Source organism: Hetaerina americana, unplaced genomic scaffold (genome assembly GCF_022747635.1).
Source record: "Hetaerina americana unplaced genomic scaffold, ioHetAmer1.1.p SCAF_15, whole genome shotgun sequence".
NCBI classification, from domain to species: domain Eukaryota; kingdom Metazoa; phylum Arthropoda; class Insecta; order Odonata; family Calopterygidae; genus Hetaerina; species Hetaerina americana.
In genome coordinates this window covers 11,315,817-11,337,079 of record NW_027286625.1, presented here as the reverse complement: position 1 = coordinate 11,337,079, position 21,263 = coordinate 11,315,817, and the positions used below count along the sequence as shown (strand labels likewise).

Here is a 21,263-nt window from a genome sequence, read left to right as displayed (position 1 = left end):
CGAAAAAAAAATGCATGAGCGGGTTGGTTTTCCCGCATCGGTTTTTTGATGAGGTCAAGGGTTACGCAGTCGTGACTCGCGTGCGGGCGTTTACTTTTTTTTCTGTTTTCTTCTGTGTTGCGGCGCTCACTCGTGGCGGGGTCGCGACCGCATGACCGTTCAACTTGCTGCTCTTTCAACTATGCCGAAAGACTACCCTACCTCTTAACGGAACTGCGGTTGACACATGTATTTTAAACGACACGTTTTACTTGTCCGACGATCCCTGCTGGCACGGTCGGTTTCGCCTCCTGCGGCAACCGAGATGGGCGCCGCATTTGAGTACGTGCGCATTATGTTTGGCTCCAGAGCAGATTTAAGTCAGAACCACCCTCTCCTTCGAGATTCCCTTTCTCCTCGACAAAATACTCACTCGCCGCCTCTCCACAGATTATCACATAATAAGCAAAAGAGGACTTCATTCTTCCTTCACATCCTTCTTAATTAAATTAAAACCACAGGTGTTGCAATTTTCCACTAGATATTTTATTTCAACACTACCGGTTTCGATGTTTTCACATCATCATCAGGTGTGATGATGTGAAAACATCGAAACCGGTAGTGTTGAAATAAAATATCTAGTGGAAAATTGCAACACCTGTGGTTTTAATATGTTACGCTTCCACCATATCACGCCTGAGACCTCATCATTCGTTCTTAATTAAAGTCGAGCCATCTTTGTTAGTCATGAGTAGCAGTGGTTTTCGTCTAAGATTACTCTCTTCTGTGTTTATTTCTGCGATTTTTAAGATTGCTTGGCATCTGGCAGGATGCTCGTCATTGCTCCGATGTGCTCATTGTTCGATTGCTGAAATTGAATGGTGTGAGAATAGGAGTGCTCATCTCTCAAAGCTCACTCCTTAGACAATGTCATATTTGTGTATTGCATGGTGGCAGTTATTATTTTATTTTAAATAATGCTTACATGTTATGAGTACTTCTCGCCTTTTTGTTATCCTTTGCATATGTGTCAGTTTAAGTTAGTGTTCTGATTATGTATATATATAGAAATGTACTATAAATTACTTTCTCTACGTCTACAGTGGCTTCTAACTTGTTATAAATCTATATTTCATCTCTGATGTAGCTCCTTGGTGGCATTTCTCTTTGACACCACTAATTTTTTCCTTTCCTTCTATTTTCTCAGGCTATCTGATGGGGCAGATGGGAGGACAGGTAGTCGTCAGACACGCTTACTACGACCCAGAGCTTCAAGTACAGCATCAGAGGCCTCCAATCTCTCTAACCAAAACACCCCAAATGCTTCTCCAGGAGGAAGGATACCACTTAGGACAGGATCAGCTACTTCCCTCAGACCACCCCGACAGGTATGGACCTTTATATTTTACTCAGTTGGTGGTAGAGGGAGATTGTTTTGCATAGAACGTCATCCATATGATTGAAGCTCTCCAATGATAGAAATTAAAGTAATTACTTAATATTTCGGCCTCTCGCCAGCAAATTTGTGTACCATAACTTTAGCTGACCTCTTAGAAGAATTGGCAGTATTTTTTAAAACATTTCCCATAGATTATCTTTGAATTGAAATTGTTTAGCTTCCCAATAACTTTTTTCTATCAGCAGGAATATTTTGGAAATTCATATTAGGGAGCAGATGAATATCTATCTTCCATTGTTGACTATCTCACATCTTCAGCTGCAGCTTAGCATATGGTCATAGAGAGTAGAAATTTATTGACTGAACAATGTAGAAATCAAATATCACATCCATCAAGATCAATACCATATTTTATGATAGTTGATTTATTCTTTTATATGATATTTAATGCATTAGATTTAGTAGTATTTATGTGCATTAGTGTGAAGGTAATTCTATGGTATAGCAAACTTAGCCTTAGTAAACTAAATGTTGACTAATTTATTGCAGATATTTTAAAATAAAATTCACTTGATCCATTGTTGTAAAAATGTTTATTGATGTGCTTTCTGTAACTATTATACACTTTCAAGTGAAAAACTTTGCTTCTAGTGACAGGTTTCTTTCAATGATTAAATATAATAAAATTATTAAATATAATTATTAATAAGTAATCTTTGGATAGCATATGTTTCTAATTCACTCTCAAATTTGGTGATAATAACATAGTTTTCATATGCAACGTCTTTGAATTTTGGAAATAATTGAACACTGAGTGCATTCCTAAAACTTTTACTGTAATGTACCACTTCAGTATTCTAAGCAGTGAACATTTTTGAAATAAAATTTGTCATGCCAAATTCTTTTTTTAAATCTTTTTCTAGACTGCAACAAAAATAGGGTTTACTGTTATTAATCTATCACTTCACACCTTCATTTAGGGTTAGCAATTTACCAATATGGGAAAATGTAAGAATTGAACAAGTAAAATTTAACCCTAAATTTGGATTTCTTTGGAATATTTTTCATCTGATCTTGCAATATATGGTTAAAAAAAGAAAAATGACCATTTTAAAAACTCAGAAATAGTTTATTTATTAATATAGGTAGTCAACCAATTAAGGTCATATTTTAGCAATTTCTGAGCAATTACCATAGATTTCTAAACAGTTCCATTTAGTCCAAAAGAGTATCACGTCAATTAAATTGGACATCCAACAAACATTATAAACTTAACGAATAACAAGAGACAGCACCATCCAAATGCATATTACTTGTATTTTTATCTTCTCCCTTTCCACATGAATTTCCTCACTTCTTTCTCTATTTCTCAACCATGTCCGGCACCTCATTTGATTTCTTCTCCTGGTTATTTTCTTCACTGTCTCTCACACTTGCTAAGCAAAAGCCTCCAGTTAGCACTTATTGTTTTTCCCCAAACTGGAGTCTATTCAATAATTATTCAGTATTGCAGACCTTCGAAAATGATGAAATTTTCTCATCAAAGTCTTAATGAATGCTTCATTTTATTTACAAAAATTGGGAGCTATCAATGCTGTGGCATCTCAACTATTTCATCATAGATGGACAATTTTCAGGTGTTACTGAATAACCCCCCCCCCCTTGTTTCAGAACCAAACAACTCAATGCTCCATTTGAATTTCTTTCCTTTTATGAATATTATTTTTTATTTCATCTCATCAGTTACCTCCTTTTGATGAATGCTTGTTTTGTTGATTTAATTCTTCTCATTATGTCCCTATATGCTACCATTTTCCCCAGATTTGTGGTCAATAATAAAATTTCAAGTAGGCCTATGCAAAATTAAATTTTCTATGCATATTATATGTTCCCTATATTATGCATGACAAACTCTGAATTAAAATTAATATTTAATTTTCTCTAGTAGCTATTATTAGCTGTAATTGACCAATTTATGTAGATTATATATAGACTCTGGGATTCAGCACTGCTGCACTCTTAATTCCCTCTAACATGACTGAAATACCTTGAAACCATAAATTATAATAAAACATTGTTATGCTCTGTATACTTACTACTTCTGTTCATTACATCCAAAATGATTGACCTCTTCTCCCTCAAACCTTGCTTACCCTTCTTCAATAATCTTAGTCTTCAACATGCCCTGCATCAACTTATTTATTTTATTTATTTATTTATTTATTTATTCAGTATAAGTCCGAAAACAGCACATTTTGGCCTTTACATCGAACTATTAACAACGATAACAATGGTCACATTTACAAACACCCAAGCCCTAGATGGAGCGAAACTCACCCAGGCGGGAATCGAACCCGCGACCCTTGGAATGGCAGACGAGGACGTTACCCCGCCGCCACCGGGGCCGGCTACTTATCCTATTCTCTTTGAATTACTCTTAACAATCTTCCATCTTCCCCTATCAAGCGCAGTACTTCTTTGTTTGTTTTCCTTTCTATCCATTTCATTCTTCCATATTGAGATATGTTTTTAAATAATCCTGAATTGCAAACCTTTTTTCATCACTGTGCGTGCATAAAAAAAATTGTGTGATTATATATTTTATATTTTTTAATGAAGAATTAAAAAATTAAATTTTTCCTAAAAATTCTCACTTGTACATACTCGTTTGGTTAGCATTTAAAAATTGAAGCCATGAATATTCTCCTCTTACTATTGATGAACTAGGTATTAATCCATTTTTACTTTGAATTTCTTTTAGTCCAACTGTGACAATGAGTATGTGCAAATTGAACGAGGCACATATCTGGACATGTTTCAAGATATTGTAAGCATTAAAACAATGCTTTTCAAGCTCAAGAGAGTCCTACAAGAGGTGAGTTTAAATGGACCTTTTGCAGTACAATTAATTGCCTTTTATTCCAATCTGGTGGTACTTGCAAAATAATTGGCACCTAAGGAATACCCCTATTTCAACCAGCTCTGAATATCTACCTTACTTGCCTTTATATTGTTGTTAATAACCTTCTCCATCCCAGGCCAATTATTAATTAATTATGTGATATTTCATTTAATGGAGAAATGGTGCATTTTCACTGGTTATTTTTTCTAATGAATATCGTTAGCCATCTTATAAGAAAATAATACCAATGCGGACAAAGCATTAGTGTGTATATTACTTTTCCAAAAGACCTTGCCAATAATGTAGCATTTTTAATCAGATTTAAAGGAAAATTTTATACTTCTTCTAGATTATAATATGCAAGGCAAAACACCTCTAGTGATTTGGAAAGGGTATGAAAATCAAGTTTGTGTACAGGCCCTGTACGTAGGGAAAATTTTAATAGAAACTTAGATCAGTAATATATAAAAATAGCTATTTAATAGTTGACTTTTTCCCTTGTGTAGGCAAGTTAAATGAAAACCATAAATATGTTTTTCGTGTGATTTACTGAACAAAAGTGGAACGCAAGTGTATCATTTTTCAACATAGTTGCCCTGACGTTCAAGGCATTTCCTCCAATGCACAGGAAGTGCATATATTCCTCTGGAAAACAATTCTTGTCATTGTGTTTACAGCTACTCATTGGAACAAAACTTCTTTCCTTCCGTCCCATCTTTGAGTGGTCCAAATGTGACAATCGCTTTGGATGAGGTTTAGTGAATATGGTGGGTGTGGAATAGTACCAAAGTAAAAATCAGTGATGGTTGCGACTGTTGCACGGGCAGTATGAGGTCAGGCATTGTCATGTTGCAAAATGACACCTGAAGTCAGATGTCCACATGGCTTTGTTCTAATTGAAGGCTAAAGATGATTTTTCAACATATTGGAATATGAGGCACTGGTGATGGTTGGTTCTCCTTGACATCTAGTGTTTCAAGATAATGCCTTGTTCATCCCACAAGAGAGTGAACATAACTTTCCGTGCAGATTGCTGTGCTTGGAACTTTTTCAGTTTTGGTGATGAGGGATAGTGCCATTCCTTGCTTGCTCCCTTGGTTTTGGTTTGGTGTTATTGGCCCCAGGTTTTGTCTCCTGCAATGATTCTTGCAACAAAGCCATCACCTTTGGCATCAACAAGCCACCTAAGTCCTTCACAAGTTCTTACGCATAGCTCTTTCCAGTTCTGAAGTGAGATGCTGTGGGACCCACCTTGTCGAAAATTGGTGAAATTTAAGCGCATCATGATTAATGTTGTGTGTTGAGCCATGACTGAAGTTCAAATTGGCAGCTATTTCATCCACAGTTACATGGCGATTGTTAATCACAATTGCTTCAGCTGACAAAAGCGGGGCATCCATTGTAAAACTATATTATGGCAGTGTTTTGCTTGTCTGCAGTATTCCGCCACCTGTTAGTCATTCTTTAAAGCATTGGTAACAGTACTGCCAACTTACAGACCAATAGCATGGGAAATCAAATGTTTATTACATTTTTATGGTTTTCATTGACACCCCCTTATGAATCAAACTTGGAGAAAAGTTTTCCCTGAGTATATGGTAATAATAATAATAAGTGAGATACAAGTGTTGTGCATTTTATAAAATGTATAATTTTTAAGTGCTTAGTTTATCTCTTTCTTACATGGAAATTTTATTCATAATGGGAATAAGTTAAAGAGTTCGAGTGTTCTTCTTGAAGATTATTTATTCATCACATTATTATAATTTTAAATTAGGATAAATTTGCATTGGAATATTTTAATGTTCTACTGATCAAGTATGAACCAAATTGAAAATGTTGGTGCTCGCAGGAAGGGATATCATGGTTATTTGATAATATCTTACCACATCTCTATTACATAGTAAATTAAATTGACATATTACTTTATTCCAGGCGGAGACTCTGAATCCGTTTGACAGCTCATTAAAGGTAAGATAGTAAATATATTTCTTCCAAAATTTTTGGAATATTTAGCTATAGACTCAATTTGAAACTGAATAATGAGTGGTCTATTTATCAGTTTCGTAACTGTTAAGTCATTAATTTTGGATAAAGTAAGTGGACAAGTAAAAAATGATTATTTCATGTAAGAATGTGAGAATTCATTATCTTCTCCGAGCATTAAAATTCTTGTGGCATATTGCTTACCCTGTCTGACATCTTTTCAAACAAGTCATATTCATTCATTGCACAAATGTGATTGTGGCTGCAAATATGTTTTCTAATTATGTGTTTTTGCTTGAAGTTAATGTCTGAATAATAAAGTTGAAAAACGTTATCAATTATAACTATTAAAATTTTATTTATTTTTACTTTTCCCTAATTGGTGTAATTAAAGTCTAAGAAGTTAAATTCAAACTTTTGAAAAGTCACTTTATTTTGTTTCTGCTATCACATACACTCACTGATCAGCTGTGGCATGGAATATGGCTTTTTTAATGGTTTTTCAGTCAAATCATTGCATTAAATTGAGAATGGAAATTTAATAATGCTTCTGCTTTCTGTTCTTTCAGAATGGACTGTTTTACCACCTTGCCAACAGTGATCTTCCATCCACAATAATCCCAACTGCATTAGGTGAAGGGAATGGTGTTAGTTCTGATGGGGAGGAAAATCAGCCAAATGGACAACTGGACGTGCCTCCATCACAACCTCAGGAGGAGGTAGCTGACATGAGAAGACAGGTGAGGGAGATGTAGGGGTCCATCCTTGATGGGCACAATTAACAAATTAATATTTTGTGACTCCTAACAAAACACATTCCAGCAACTTACTCTACATCAGGTCCCTCTTCATCTCTTCATCCCATCCAACATCCCTATCCTGTTCCTGCCCTTTCCTCGATTGCCTAGCATTCTCTTCTGTATTACAGTCTTCAACATCCCACTGCTGGTCAATACCCCCTTCATCCACTTTTCTTGCCTCCATAGGATTTCTCCCAACAAAACCCTCTCTTCGCCTACCATACCAAGTATGTCCTCATTTGTTTTCTTCTCTGTCCATTTCACCTTCTCCATTCTTCTCCACACCCACATTTCAAAAGCCTCCAGTCTACGTCTATCCCCCTGCTTCAATGACCACGTTTCTGCGCTGTACATAGCTACGCTCCATATCAAAGTTTTTACGAGTTTTTTCTTAATATCCTTACTCAAAGTCCCTGTCATCAACTCCCTCCTCCTTGTGAAAGCCTCTTTGCCTAGTGCAATTCTTCTCCTTACGTCCCTACTTCTTTGACCGTGTTGGTCCAAAACACTTCCAAGATATGTAAACTGTTCTACCTCCTCTAGTTTTTGCCCTCCTATTTTAATGTTTAGCTTAGCCTTTTTCTTTCTAGAAAATCGCATAACCTTTGTTTTATTAATATTGATTCTCATCCCATACCTGTCGCACTGAATTTCCAATTCACTCAGCGATGTTTGCAACCATTTGGCTGACTGCCAAACTAAAGCTTGATCATCAGCAAACCTAACTGATTTTACGAATTACCCGCCGACTTTCAGTCCTACCTCCAGTTCTTCCCATGCCTCTTCTATCATTTCTTTCACATATACGTAGATCAGCTTTTGAGGCTTATTGAACGAAGATGTGGTAACTAGTTCGATATTGAGAGGTGTTTCATTTTCATTCTTAATAAAAAATATTAATTTTTCTTATTTTTCCTTTTAGTAATCATGTACTGAAAAAAATGTCATTAAAATTATTATATGGTACTATGATGAAGTATATTGTGGAATTTCATTCATTTTATTTTTACTTTAAGTCTCATGGACGACGAGTAACTAATTTTTTTGGCAGTAGGAAAGATAAGGTGTGAATGCTGATGTTTGTACGGAATGCAGGCAATAGTTATGTAATTAAATGTTCTCAGGGAATACATGGACCATTATTACTTATAGAATTATATTAAGTGTACAGGTCTCTTAATATTCAACTACAAGATGCTGTTATTTAACCATGAGACAATACCAGGAGATTTTATAAGTTAGAATTAAGTCTTTTTTCACATTTGCAAAATACTATTGGTAACAGTTATGATAATAAATAGTGCAAAAATGTATGTAATTATTGTATTATATTTAACATATCATGTGTGCTGTAGAATGGATAAATAATATTTCATTCGTTGGTGATTTTATTCATGTGTTCTAGACCTAATTAATGCGAATGGATTAACCCCATTGAAATATTTCACATTTTCTAATATGGGTATTGGAGCTAAAATTGAATTTTAGAATAACATTCACATCACTTTTGCCCTTGCTATAGCATGCATATTAAATTACTTTGCCATGAAAATATAAAATTTCTTATTTTATTATTTTAAATTATCCAGTTTTAATATAGTTGTGGAGGTGTGTAATAATATTTTTTAAATGTAATAATTTGTTTAAGGTGGTATTTCTGCAACAACAGCTGGAAGAAGTGAATCGTTCAAAGGTATTGCTTCAGAGACAATTGTCAAAGTGTGCCTGTGGTAATGGAGCTGTGAATTGTTCTGGGAATACAAGTCCAAAGAAAGAAGCATCTTGCAATGTTGCCACTCAAACAGAAAGGGTGAGTATGCTGTGTTTCTGCATCTATGAAGATGGTTTTCCATATGTACTGGTATGCTAGCTGCCGGTCTTTTTTTTAATGTGTTTGCATTTGTATTCTAGAAGTCACACCAAACACCAAGAAATATGTACAAATAAAATGCATGGATAACCTTTTATTATCAATTGATGTGATGTATGGAGATGGGATAATATTTTATATAAATCACTTTATGTGCAAAAGAAAGAATTCATCACCAAAATTTAGTTTTCCAATAAGAACTAATACATTTTATTTTTGAAACGGGCTGATTTGGCAGATTGTAAAATTAGCAGTTGGCTTGTGGATGTTATATTTATATATCACACATTACCAGGAGGTTTCTCAAATTAATTTGATCTTAAGCAGGATAAATATGTGTGTAGAGGTGGGTGAGATTATAATGTATGATCTTGAAGTGGCCTTAAAATATCATTGTTACTGATAATTTCATGTCACAAATAAAAGAATCTTTTTTCACGATTGGAATTACAAAAAGCTTGAGGTATTTATTTTCATGTACCGTAGTTTCCAATTGATAACACGTTCGTTATCCATACAAAAATGTTCAGATGATCGAAATAATGAAGACGCGCATTATGTAATGAAAATGGAAAAAATCAAAACATAGATGTATTTTTACACCCACACACCCGATATAGACGTATTTTTACATAAACTTTTTATAATTTTTATGCACATATATATATATATGTTAATATAGATGTGCAGCATCTATACATGTTCAAGATAACTATGAAGTCCTGGGCGCGCAGTATCTTACAAATTCATGATAACTACAAAGTTCTGGGTGTGCATTATCGATGGGAAAATACGGTATATATTTTAATTATCATAGTAATCTTGCTAACTGTTCCTCAAAATGTTAAAATATTTTTTCATACAAAAGTTGGTCTTACCCAGGTGAATTAATTATTTATTTAAGTGTGTGCATTGTTTATATGGTTAAAAATATTTTTTTGCTAAATCATCTTAAATTAGTATTTGTTCTGAGCATCTAATGAGTATCATAAGTTTGAAAGTACTTGAGATTAAACTGAATTCTTTTATGGGCATTATATCCTGGTTTTCCATAAGAGCATTATTATACGGAGTCATTTTAGATTTTAAATCCTTCCCCTTGAAAGTTTTGTTTTTTCATTTTTGTTCCAGATTCGTCCTGTGTCCATGGGTCCTATTTTACAAAGCTGCCCCACAGATGGCAGTGGAGGTGGGCCTCTAGTCAGGTGAGCACATGTTGAATAAAATAATAGCAGCTTAACCAAATTGATTTCCGGTTATCTGAGATAAGTGAGGTGTTTACGGAATTGATTAAATTCCATGTAAAAAAAGGAATCTTTTGTGCTTTCTTTGGCATACCAAAGGCTCTACCCTTAAGGCAAACATTGACAGGAATGTACTAACTATAGTCAGTAGGTTCCCCAATTGTTTCATATTTTCTCTACATTGGCCATCCATTTCTGAAGTCTAAGCGCCTCAAATTATTAATATTTTGTTGCAAAATCAGTTCATTACATATCATTGAGCTATTACTTAATTTGAAAGAGGGATTTCTTAATCACTAGATTATTGAAGGTAGTATAAATTCTTTATGTTAACTTTGTACTTTCAATATCTGCTTAAAATATTTTTATTATTATTCTCATGATCTAACAAGAAGGATTGGTGTGGTAAAGGAAATGCCACTTCTTATTTGTAATCACCTTATGGAGATGCGTAGTAGTTATTTCTCATGATGTTTTTTAAATACTCAGCATTATTTCAAAATTTCTTCATGCCATAGAAATATTTTTTTCCTAGAAAGATTTCCTGAAATGGCATAACTTAACCAAAATATGAATGAGGAAATGTTAACAAAACTTTATTCTCTACTATTCTCTACTGTTGGATTTAACAATTGTTTGTATTTTTCCATTGTCTAATGAATTCCATTGCTTCCCATGTAACTGTTAACTCACAATCTTGTGTCTAAATTTGGAATTGTGTCTTTTCTTTCTTCTTACCTGCTGCCTCTGATTTGATTGGATTCAACAGCTTCAGGATTGGGAAGGTATTGTGTGTGACCCTATTAGACTTTGTCCTGGGTACCTTAAGTATGGCCACAATCAATCTTTTATGTGCTCTACACCTGATACAAATGTATGGAGGAAGTCGCAGTTCTTAATGTCCTTGATGTATCATTCAGACTCATTTGACTTGTATGTAATAAGAAGAGGCACTGTGGTGTCCTTCTTGACTTCTCCAGCCAATTCTTTCATGTACTGTGCCTCCGGAAACACAAATTTTAAAATAAGAGTTATCCCTATAGTGTACTTTCTTTTGAGAGTTTTGGGTCAAACTTTGTGTGCACTGTGGATTTTGGGTATGCTTTTCCCTCTCATCCTTGTAGATTGAAAAAATGTCTAAAGGCCTTGAGGGCATTGAAAAAATTATCATTATAAAATCATTTTTGGAAAGATTTCTTTGTGAAAATGGTCAGAGATGGACAGTTAAGATTACACCAATGCACATGTTTCAATTACTGATATGAAAGTAATTGGAATGGTTATTTAATGAATGCTTATCCATCATTTAAGTGTAAACATTACATGCACATATTTTTAATATTCCATGTGGAAGGTGTTTTATATTTGATCTCATTTGAACTTTCAGATGATAAGAGTTTCAAAATGATGATTAATGACAGATTTTGTATAACTCCTTTTCATTGAATATTACCCCTGTCCTTTGCGTAGTAAATAAGTGTATTTATACTCTAGCAACAGCATGCTGTGATTTTCTATGCCCGGTTTGTGTAGAAAATTGAATGCTTTAAGTTTAATAGGATTTCCAAGTGCTTGATTTAAAAAAAAATGTTATTTTGAATAAGAATAATCAAATATTGAATGAGCAAAATCATAGCTAGAAACTTATATCAAATAAAAAGGTAATACTTAGGATTGATCACAATTGTGAAATAAGTATTTGATCCCATTATTTATGTATAGTATGCTGGTTTATAGATGGTTTGTCTCTTTTGAGAAAATCAATTCATTATTTTCTGATTCTGGGGATGGCATTTGATGATAGATTAAAGTATCCAAGTGCTTTTCCAGCTGACATTCAAATATTATAGTTTGTATTCATAAGGTTTTATGCATGCCACTATATATTAAAAACGTAGGTTTTAATTGCTATAATTAAGTATTCAGCTAAAGATAAACATTAAATAGCGACAGTTTATTCATAGGCTACCAAGAATGCATTTGGTGAAGCAGGTATAGGTATTTTTATATGCATTTAATTTCATTTCTGCAGTTTACTACCTCAAATACCAGTATAAATATTATAATTTTTGAAAATATTATTTTATCCTTTAAAATAATAAGTCCAGTGAACATTTAGTGAGTTTAACCTTGCAATGATAATTAGGCTTGAACCTCATGGCCTGTGGCACTATATGCAAGCCTATGATTATTTGTGACATTGGATGTATGGTAATTTGTAATGACGTCTTGATCCTTCAAAAGTCTGTTGACATTCACTGTGGGAGGTGGATCTTGGAATGTTATTGTAAGGGGATACCTCAGTAGCTTATTTGTTTGAAGCATTTAGAAATCAAGGGGATCAGGTCAAAAAAAGGCAAATGAAATGCAATAATTTCATTGGGTAAAAATTATTTGCCTTGCCAGGGATCCAAATCAGATCCCTCGATGTCTGGCTGAGTGATTTAGGCAGTTAAGCTACCAACGTGTTCTTTTACACTCCGAAACTTTAGGGGCTTTAAAGGAGCAAGTATAGCAACAAAATGCCATGCATACAATGCTCCAGGTATCCGTATCCCAGTCAAGTTGAATGGTTTTTACTCTTTGACATTGTTGTATTTTAATGCATATTAGTGGATCACAACATTTGAGTTACTGTTACTGCTTATCCCCTTTAGTTTCTTAGAATTTGTAATGGTAAATTATAATTGCACCTTGAAATTTCTGCATTTTAGGAATGATTCTCTTAAAATAGCAGTCTTGGCTACTTGGCAGTAGCAATCTCCCACTCTGAGTTTGCTATTTAACTTTGTTTTTACTCTATTCATGTACATATTACACACTTGTTGTGTTTATTCTGTAGTTATATCAGGAGTAAACACATATATGGCATATTAGCATTCCATACTGAATTTAATGCTACAAGATTTATTTCCTAGCATGTGGTATTAATTTATTTTTTAGATAAATAACTGCTTTTCTAAAACCCTAATGCCTTTTTGTAAAGAATTCATGTTTTAATAAGAAAACAGACACCTAAGCATCTAAATATTGTATGCTAATTACGAGCAAATGGAAGAGCAATATGTATATTTATACATTATTATTGGTGATTGTATTCGAACCCCTATTATTGATAAAGTAAAGAATTTAAGGGATTATTTATCTTTAAAATATTACCAAAAGTTTTGGTTAGATAATCATCCTTTTTAGACAATAATGGCATCTGTAAAAGTGGGAAAGACTTATTTACATTCAATGCAGTATCAAGGTTGATTAAATAAGTAGATGAATCAGCAAGGAAAGAATCATATGAAAAGCACTATGGAAACCTTGATGCTGACACTGGGATTTGAATTTATGGGATTTCAGCAAATTTAAAGGTTAAAAGACCCCAAGCATAGGGAGAGGCACTGTCTATTATGCGAGGCGTATTTATTCATTTCAGTTGCTAATTGTAACACTGACATGTTCTCCTTCCTCTTGAACTTATTTTCAAACTGTGAATTTCTTGAGATATTGCAGGCTAAAATGGAGCTGATACAGTTTTGAGTGACCTTGTACTCAAACATATTAGCACTATGTAACCGTATCCTTTGAATGTAAATGGAAGATAACCCTCAAACTATTAGAGAATATTTTCATACTTTATTAATATAACTTTTGATATTGTATCTATTTAAATTTTTTCAAAAGGTCCATTTCTGGCTCTTCATTTATTTTATTTTTAAGTGTAAAATTGGAATTATTTTTCTTTAGTGCTTTTCTCACCAAGTTTCTCATGTTTCATAATTCAAAATTATCTCAAATGGATTACTCATGTTAATGACCTTTATAAACTTTTTTTAATTCTTATAATGTGCTGTAGTTTGACTCAGTGAATTTTAAAATATACATATTATCTTAAAGTGGGTTTCACTGGAAAATATTAGCTATATTTCAAAATATTTATGGTGTAAATTTTCTGCTTTATATATTTAAAATAACTAGTCAAGAATGGAGATATAACCAAAGGTTTAACAGAATAGTTTTGTTACATATTTATTCAAATAAACACAGATGGTTTTGCTTCCTCTGGTGCCAAAACTGGGAGATCTTTGAGTTGAATTACATACCACCTGATAGTGAGCTACTGCGAACATTTATATTGATTTGGAATGAGAATGTTGATTGAGTTAATATAATGTGTAGTCATGATTGTGATAGATTGACATTGCTGAAGACATTTTTGGTACATATATTTTGAGGAATGATAGGCTATTAAAGTTAGGAATCATTGGGAGATTTGAAGAAAAATGATAAATTGAAAAGGTTCGGCATGTAAGTGCTCCAATTATATTTCTTATGGTCTGCAGTAGCAGAGTCTGTAGAACAATTTGAGTTGCACAAATATTTTCCAAGTATTACTTAATCAAACTTAAAAATACCACTGGTCAATAAATTGACCAAGCCTTTAGGAATGAGAATTCAATTTATTAAACGCCCTACTAATCCACCCTTTCTCAATAATCTTGTCACGGATGTTATTGGGAAAACAAGAAATGATATTGAATGTAACAATGATATAACTTTTTTGGTTCCAGGTGTGTGTAAAATTCAGTAAAATAACTAAGATCGCTGATGGGCTTTAAAATAAGCGTGGCATGCTTTTAGACTTCCTGCAATGGGTTTAAGTGGGAATACTAGTCGCCAGTTGAGTACAAACTCTATGAGAATCTTTTTATTATTTTTTTTGTCATAAAATTTCATTGCATCGCAAATTCTTCAAATTCAGTGCCTTCATAGCCTTTTAACTCCTTATGGTAGTGTCCATATTAAAAGATTTTGTAATTTTCCACAGACTTAAATTTTATGTTATGTTTTCTACAAACTTAAATTAAGAAGTCTTTGGAAAATTACAAACTCTTTTAACATGGGCATCAAACAGTTCCATGAAGTGAAGCCTGAAAGTGTGAAGTATCCTTGTGAAGTCATGATTTACAAGTAAGAATCAATTGTGAGCTCCCCTGTGAATGAGTCGCCAGCTGCTTTTCAGCTGATGATTTGATTCTTTTTTAAAAATTATTTTAGAAAACTGTACTTTAGTGTTCACATAGTGAAAAGAAGTAAATTTAGAATGAAAAGTCATATTTGCTGTCGTTCTATTTATGAAGAAAAGTAGTTGTCCAACCAGTATCTTAGAGCACAAAGCCAGAAAATTATTGAGAATATTGTCAAGAATGTTAAGGCGTGCCAAAATTCTAGAGTTTGTAGATTTCTTATGCAAGTGAAAGAAATGAATTAAAAATAACATTCTAAATAAAATCAAGGAGAAAGGACCAGTAAGATTTGTGGTGAACAAGTGTCCTGACATCTTAATTCCAAAGAAATAATCATTCTTTTACATGCACAGTTCACTTTCTGAATAATTTCATCAATAATGGTGAGGAAATCAAACAATAACTGTCTAATTGAGTTTAATGCATGATTCTTTTGGGTTAATGTATGCATGGAGAAATCTTTTTGCATATTCTTACATCGGGAAAAATACCCTTAGTCATTGTGGAAAATTCATTAATCGAGTTTCAGTGTCATCCTATTATTACAAATCACCACTCTTCCTATGTAGTTTAATATATATGAAGCCTTGGAATGTGGCTGTGATGCTTTATTTTAGATTAATCATTAGCGGAGAATTTTCACTGCATGATCCAAGTTTTGCAATCCAATATTTGAGAAATTCTATGTAAAATTATTAACTCTTAATAGTTGTATACTTTTAAAAATTAAGGGTTGTTTCCTAAAGTTAGGCTGTCCATTTGTTGTGAAATTTTTAATCCCAAAATTTCTCATTCTGATTGTAATGCCCTTTGCGATTGCACACTCATGTTTTATAGATTTGTGATATGATTCTTACATTGGTGACTTAAGAAATTTCTTGCTGGTATTTTTAAATCAAAAAAAAGGCAGGAATAAAATTTCGAGGGAAAATTTTTATGATTGGTCAAACTGTGCCTTATTTGGTGACCTCACATTTCTCAGACAAATGTCCACAAAAGTAGATGGCCAAAATTTGCTGTCATGTCATTTGATTGTGAAAGTTTTCCTTTTTGCGTTTATATTGATTAATCATTTGTGCATGGGTTATTGAGATGGTTTTGGAGGGCAAGAGACATTGGTCCTACCCCTCTTTTTCATGCTTGCAATGGTTGTGGAAATGCTGTGAGTATTGTTACTAGTTTTTGCCTGAAGGTTATGTGTGTTCTGTTAAACCCTAACCAAGTGAGTGAAATCCACTGTGAATCAATCTGTGATTGGATGTCAAGAATGATCCTCAAGGTCATCCAATTAGTGTTGTAGCAAGCTGATAATGAGCGAAGTATTCCGAAGTTTTGTTGCATCCATTTTTGATGCTATGTTGACACTAACATCTTGTTCTTCTCCTTCTCTCCTAGCAATTTGAGTGAAATCAAGAAGAAGACTTGTGAAAGTGCTTTACCGAGTCCTAAGGCTGGTATAGGCATTTCCAGAAGATTGCCAGTATCTACACCGTCGAAAAGGCCTAGTGCCGTCAGGCATTGGAAGTGAAAGGGGGAGAAAAGTTTACTTTCGATGTTGTTGTGCATGGGTGTGAGTGGAGGATTTGAGCTTTTTCATTGCTATGCTCACCCTGGGGGGGGACAAAATTCTCAGTATCGATAGTGTCAGTGAATGCATGATATTTCGGTCTTGCCAGTGCAAAATAAAATTAAAAGTTGGTTTTTTATCATCAGTTGGCCTCAGCGTGGAATGATCAGTTGCAGTTATTTTTGTTCTACATTGAAAAGTCTCAAAATTGTGAGTGAAATGTTTCTCCTCATAGACTTCGCTGTGTATTTACACATGCCCAATTGCAAATGAAGGAACGATTGAGAGTTTGGTGCTGCGTCAGAAGACTACTGAGTTAGAAGACTTTAATCCCTCCCACCCCATCAATTTAAGATTTATTTTCAAATGGCAGGAGAAGTCTTCTTTTGCAGCAATATGTAATTATGTATTTATTGAGGGAAGGTCTTGGTTGGATAATATGCGTCGCTGAACTCCCAGCCTAGTCCATTGCTGTATGCATTGGCTCTTGCCACCATGTGTTACAGAAGAAGGAGGAGAAGACTTAGTGTTCCAGAAAATTCTGATCTCATGAGCATGGATGCAAGATTTTTTCCTATGCATAGCACAAGATTTTTATGGGAGATATATTCCAATCAAATGCCTCATCGTATATTTCTGGAATCATGAAAATGTTTTGAGTCATTCCAATTATATGCTGCTGTTTAGTGCAGAGTCATAGACATAAATTTATGTACATATATTGACATTCATTGTTGATGTATTTTTATTATAGACTGATTTCCTTTTTAAAACTTGCTAGTTCAAGTAAAAAAAAACTCCCATGAATTTATTTGCTGTGATAAGAGCATTTTAATTACTACAATTTTATTGTACATTTCTCACCTGTTATTGGTTGATTTATTTTTAAATTGTTACGTGCCCACTGTTTTTCTCTATTTTTAATTTATGACTTCCAATTTTCAGTTTGAAAAAAATAATCATGAGAGCATTTATTCATTTAATCTTTCAAATTATACTATTGTAAAATCAATGTCATGTAGGTTGTAACCAAAGCAAAAAAGCTTAGTTTGTGTAGTTTTTATCCCCCAAAATTATGTCGCCTGTCTTTGAGTACTTATAGTGGCCAAGGGCTGGAAAACCCAGTAAAAAATAAAAGGGAAAGAAAGGTTTGGTCGAGAGAATTGAGTTGTTACGATGGGTCTGTTTCCATAGAAATGGCCAGGTTCCACTTGTTTAGTATTTCCATCAGAAATTTACAGTGATATGAGGTTAGATTGTCTGATCCTGGGGAAATGTTTTGGTCAAGAACGACTCGTCCTTTGCCCTTGTGTAAGTCATGAATATAACAGTTGTCATGATTTTAGCATTTCCCTCTCCAATAAAACAACTTTTTGATGTGTTTTTCTGATGGGTGTGTGTTTGCAAGTCTTCTGGTGTGAGTTAATTTTATGGTGAAGAGGGTGGATGACAATTTTAAAATACCTCTCTGCCTTGTGATGATTTTCTTTTAAAAATCCCAGTATATTGTTATTTTAATGTATCAGTACATAAAATTTTCATCGGTGATTATGCCACTTGTACATAGGCCTAAAAGTGTCCATTATGCCACTTTTCATTTTTATTCAGAGCGTTGACGACTGCAAGTTGTTGACTTCTGATGAAGGCAAATGCTTTTGGTCCAGCAGGATGAATGGATATAAGATTATTCTTACATTATTAATCTTATTTACAGAGTTTTTATTATATTTATGATTGGATTAAAAAATCGGAAAGTATAAAACCTTTGAATATTTTGTCGTGGTGTCATGTGTGTTTTTCTGTGGAAATTAGAAATTTATTTAGCCAAAGTGTGTTGTCTGTGTATGAAGTGTTTAGTTGTTCTATTTGTCAAGGGTGGCCCACACTATTTTTTTAGGTATGCTGGGGTGTATGCAAAATGCGATGAATGTGATCTTCCTGCTTCCAAAATAATGGGGAACTTAATACATATAATAATTTTTTATAAAAATATTTAAAAATCCATCATCTCTCTGAGAACGAATCACTAACTATGGCTTCAACTTGTATATAATATAAATGAATCATTATTTTAGTCTCCATTATAAAAAAAAACAGATGACCTCAGCAGTCATCCATTGCAGTGGGATGGTCCTCCCTTTTTTTTTAGTATAATTTATTTCTTTGTGATGTGTCGTCAATTGAGCACTTGTTGAGAATGAGCAATTACATTGAGGAAAGAGTCACAGAATTGTCTTTGCAGTTTTGCAATGAATGTTTAAGCGAAGCCAGAAATATAACATTTTACTTGTGGGTGTTAAAGCCAATCTTAAACTGGATAGATTAATCATTAATGCATTCAAAAGATTGGTTCCTCTAAATCAGCTGGCTGAGAAATACAATGTGGAACACTTTTGATTGGCATGGATATTTAATTTGCATATTATCTGAGCAGGAAGGTGGTCTTATCCTGAAGATAACTCACAAATGATTCGGAACATAGTAGGAAATCCTAAATCGTGAAAAGAAGTCCATAAAACTGTGATTTTTAACTGATGTCATCTTCAGGACTAGTCAGCATATGGAGAGAGAAATGTGTAAATGTATTTACAAGTGTTTTTTTTTAATACCCGTGTGGCCATGGGTGTCCTATGTTGTCAGTTCATTGCACACCACATGAAAAAGCACAAATATTTTTGTTTTCATGAGTTTTAATCATGGTGTACTATATTGGATAGCTTTCCTGCTAGTTTTCTTTTAATCTGTCATGTCCATTGGATTTAGAAATGCCTGTCGAATGATTGCTATTCAATATTCAGAAATTTCATCATTGGGAGAATTGATATACTCAGCAAAACATTCATCTCCAACTCGATGATTGGGTGATTCGGAGCACTGCCAGTTTAAATTTGGTGCTCATACTTAATATTTGCATTGGGAGAGATAAGTTAGCAATACTTTACTTGCTCTTTTATTATTACTTTGGGAGTTAATTGTAATACACAGCCATAATTCAACTTCATGAATTTTGATCACACTATCAAATATTCAATTCATAAGCCTGTTAAAAAAAAACTTTCTCTATGGTGGTGTAACTACAATGGGTTGAAGGCCCTATGGTTAGGTAGTTATGCCACTATTTCATGTTTGAGCTACTATAGCAAAAGTACACCTGTCATATTTGGTGACAATATTTGAATCAAATACTTAACATAGTGATAAAAATTGCCAAAGTCATCAGCATTCTAAAGTTCATTTGTAGGATGTAAAAATAATTTTCCCAGGTCATAAAACCCAATCATTTTTCTGTATTAATAGTTGGATTCTCTGCAAAAAATAGATTTTTCCCACCAAAAATTGGCTTGTGAATATTGGTTAAAATGTGTACTTCTTTTACATATACTGTGAGTCTTCTTTGTTGTAAAAGTATATGCAAATTTAATTTGGTCGTAAGAAGTAATACTGTGAAGTAAAGAAATTGTTTCATTAACCTTGTAACAATATTTCATTATATGACTTAATTAAAGAGAAATAGAAGCTTAACTCCAAACTAGCTTGTTGATTTTGAACCATTTTTTTTTGTTTCCATTACCCACAACCACATGGAACTCTACATGGGTCTTTCTAGAAAAATACATGCAAGTGTATGTGTAGTGTCGCAAGTATGCGACATGGTTCTCCCTTCCTGGCTCCTCCGACTACCCACCCCAAGCAATCAACGACGCACTGTTGCAGGTGTACAACAATAGTATTCCTCCCTGGTTTTCCCCAAAACTCCCAAGCAACCAACGACAATGTTTCCAAGCGATCAACAACAATAGTATTCCTCCTCAGGGTTTTTCCCCAAAACTCCCACGTGACCAACAACAATGCTCCAAAGTTGGGTATAAAAGCCCTGATCGCGGGGCGAAAAGCAGTCAGTGGTTATCTGGCGGTGACCGGTAGGGCACGAAGCTTCGGCAGTGTTGCGCTTGTCGCGACAGCGTGTCCTATTCTTGACTCATCTTGGACGAGGGCTCCGCCCAGGTTACGTTCGTCGTGACCGCGTCCAACCTGCCTACACCCTTTCCCAGGTAAGGGTCAGTTGGTTATCTGGCGGTGACCGGTAGGGCACGATGCTTCGGCTATGTTGCGCTTGTCGCGACAGCGTGTCCTATTTTCTGACTCAACTTCGGACGAGGGCTCTGCCCAGGTTATGCGTGTCGTGACTGCGTCCGCCCTGCCATACCCCCTTCCTGACGGACGCGCGTTGGTGTACTGAGGGTCTAGCCATCCATAAATTGCGTATAACTTTGTAAATGGTGCATTTCAACTGTATTTTGTATAATAAACGATTGTTTGGGTAAGACTCGGTGTAGTATCTCTGACTTTCCCCGATACCCTTTGTGTCGCACCATTTAGGAACGCCCCTTGCGACATATTGGTGTCAGGTGTGGGGTAACGGTTGGACTGGTAATTTATTCAGTGAATGCGATAGTTATCATAGATTTTCATGTTCCCGTGTACCTTTTTAAATCGG

General features: G+C 34.3%; 1 protein-coding gene across 4 annotated transcripts in view; it reads left to right on the top strand.

Annotated features, from left to right (window-relative positions):
- The window catches only part of LOC139686796 (serine-rich adhesin for platelets-like), a 304,425-nt gene extending 284,337 nt beyond the window's left edge, over positions 1-20,088 (top strand). For 3 of the 4 annotated variants that reach the window (XM_071583840.1, XM_071583839.1, XM_071583841.1), the window contains 7 exons: positions 1,187-1,367; positions 4,140-4,253; positions 6,216-6,251; positions 6,836-7,006; positions 8,715-8,876; positions 10,068-10,141; positions 16,594-20,088. In XM_071583840.1, the coding sequence (XP_071439941.1) occupies positions 1,187-1,367; positions 4,140-4,253; positions 6,216-6,251; positions 6,836-7,006; positions 8,715-8,876; positions 10,068-10,141; positions 16,594-16,726 (871 nt within the window). In that variant the 3' untranslated portion in view covers positions 16,727-20,088. Of the gene's footprint in view, positions 1-1,186; positions 1,368-4,139; positions 4,254-6,215; positions 6,252-6,835; positions 7,007-8,714; positions 8,877-10,067; positions 10,142-10,949; positions 10,966-16,593 lie in introns of all 4 variants that reach the window. The other variant, XM_071583843.1, reaches the window with a different exon arrangement.
- Positions 20,089-21,263: the final 1,175 nt, after the last annotated feature.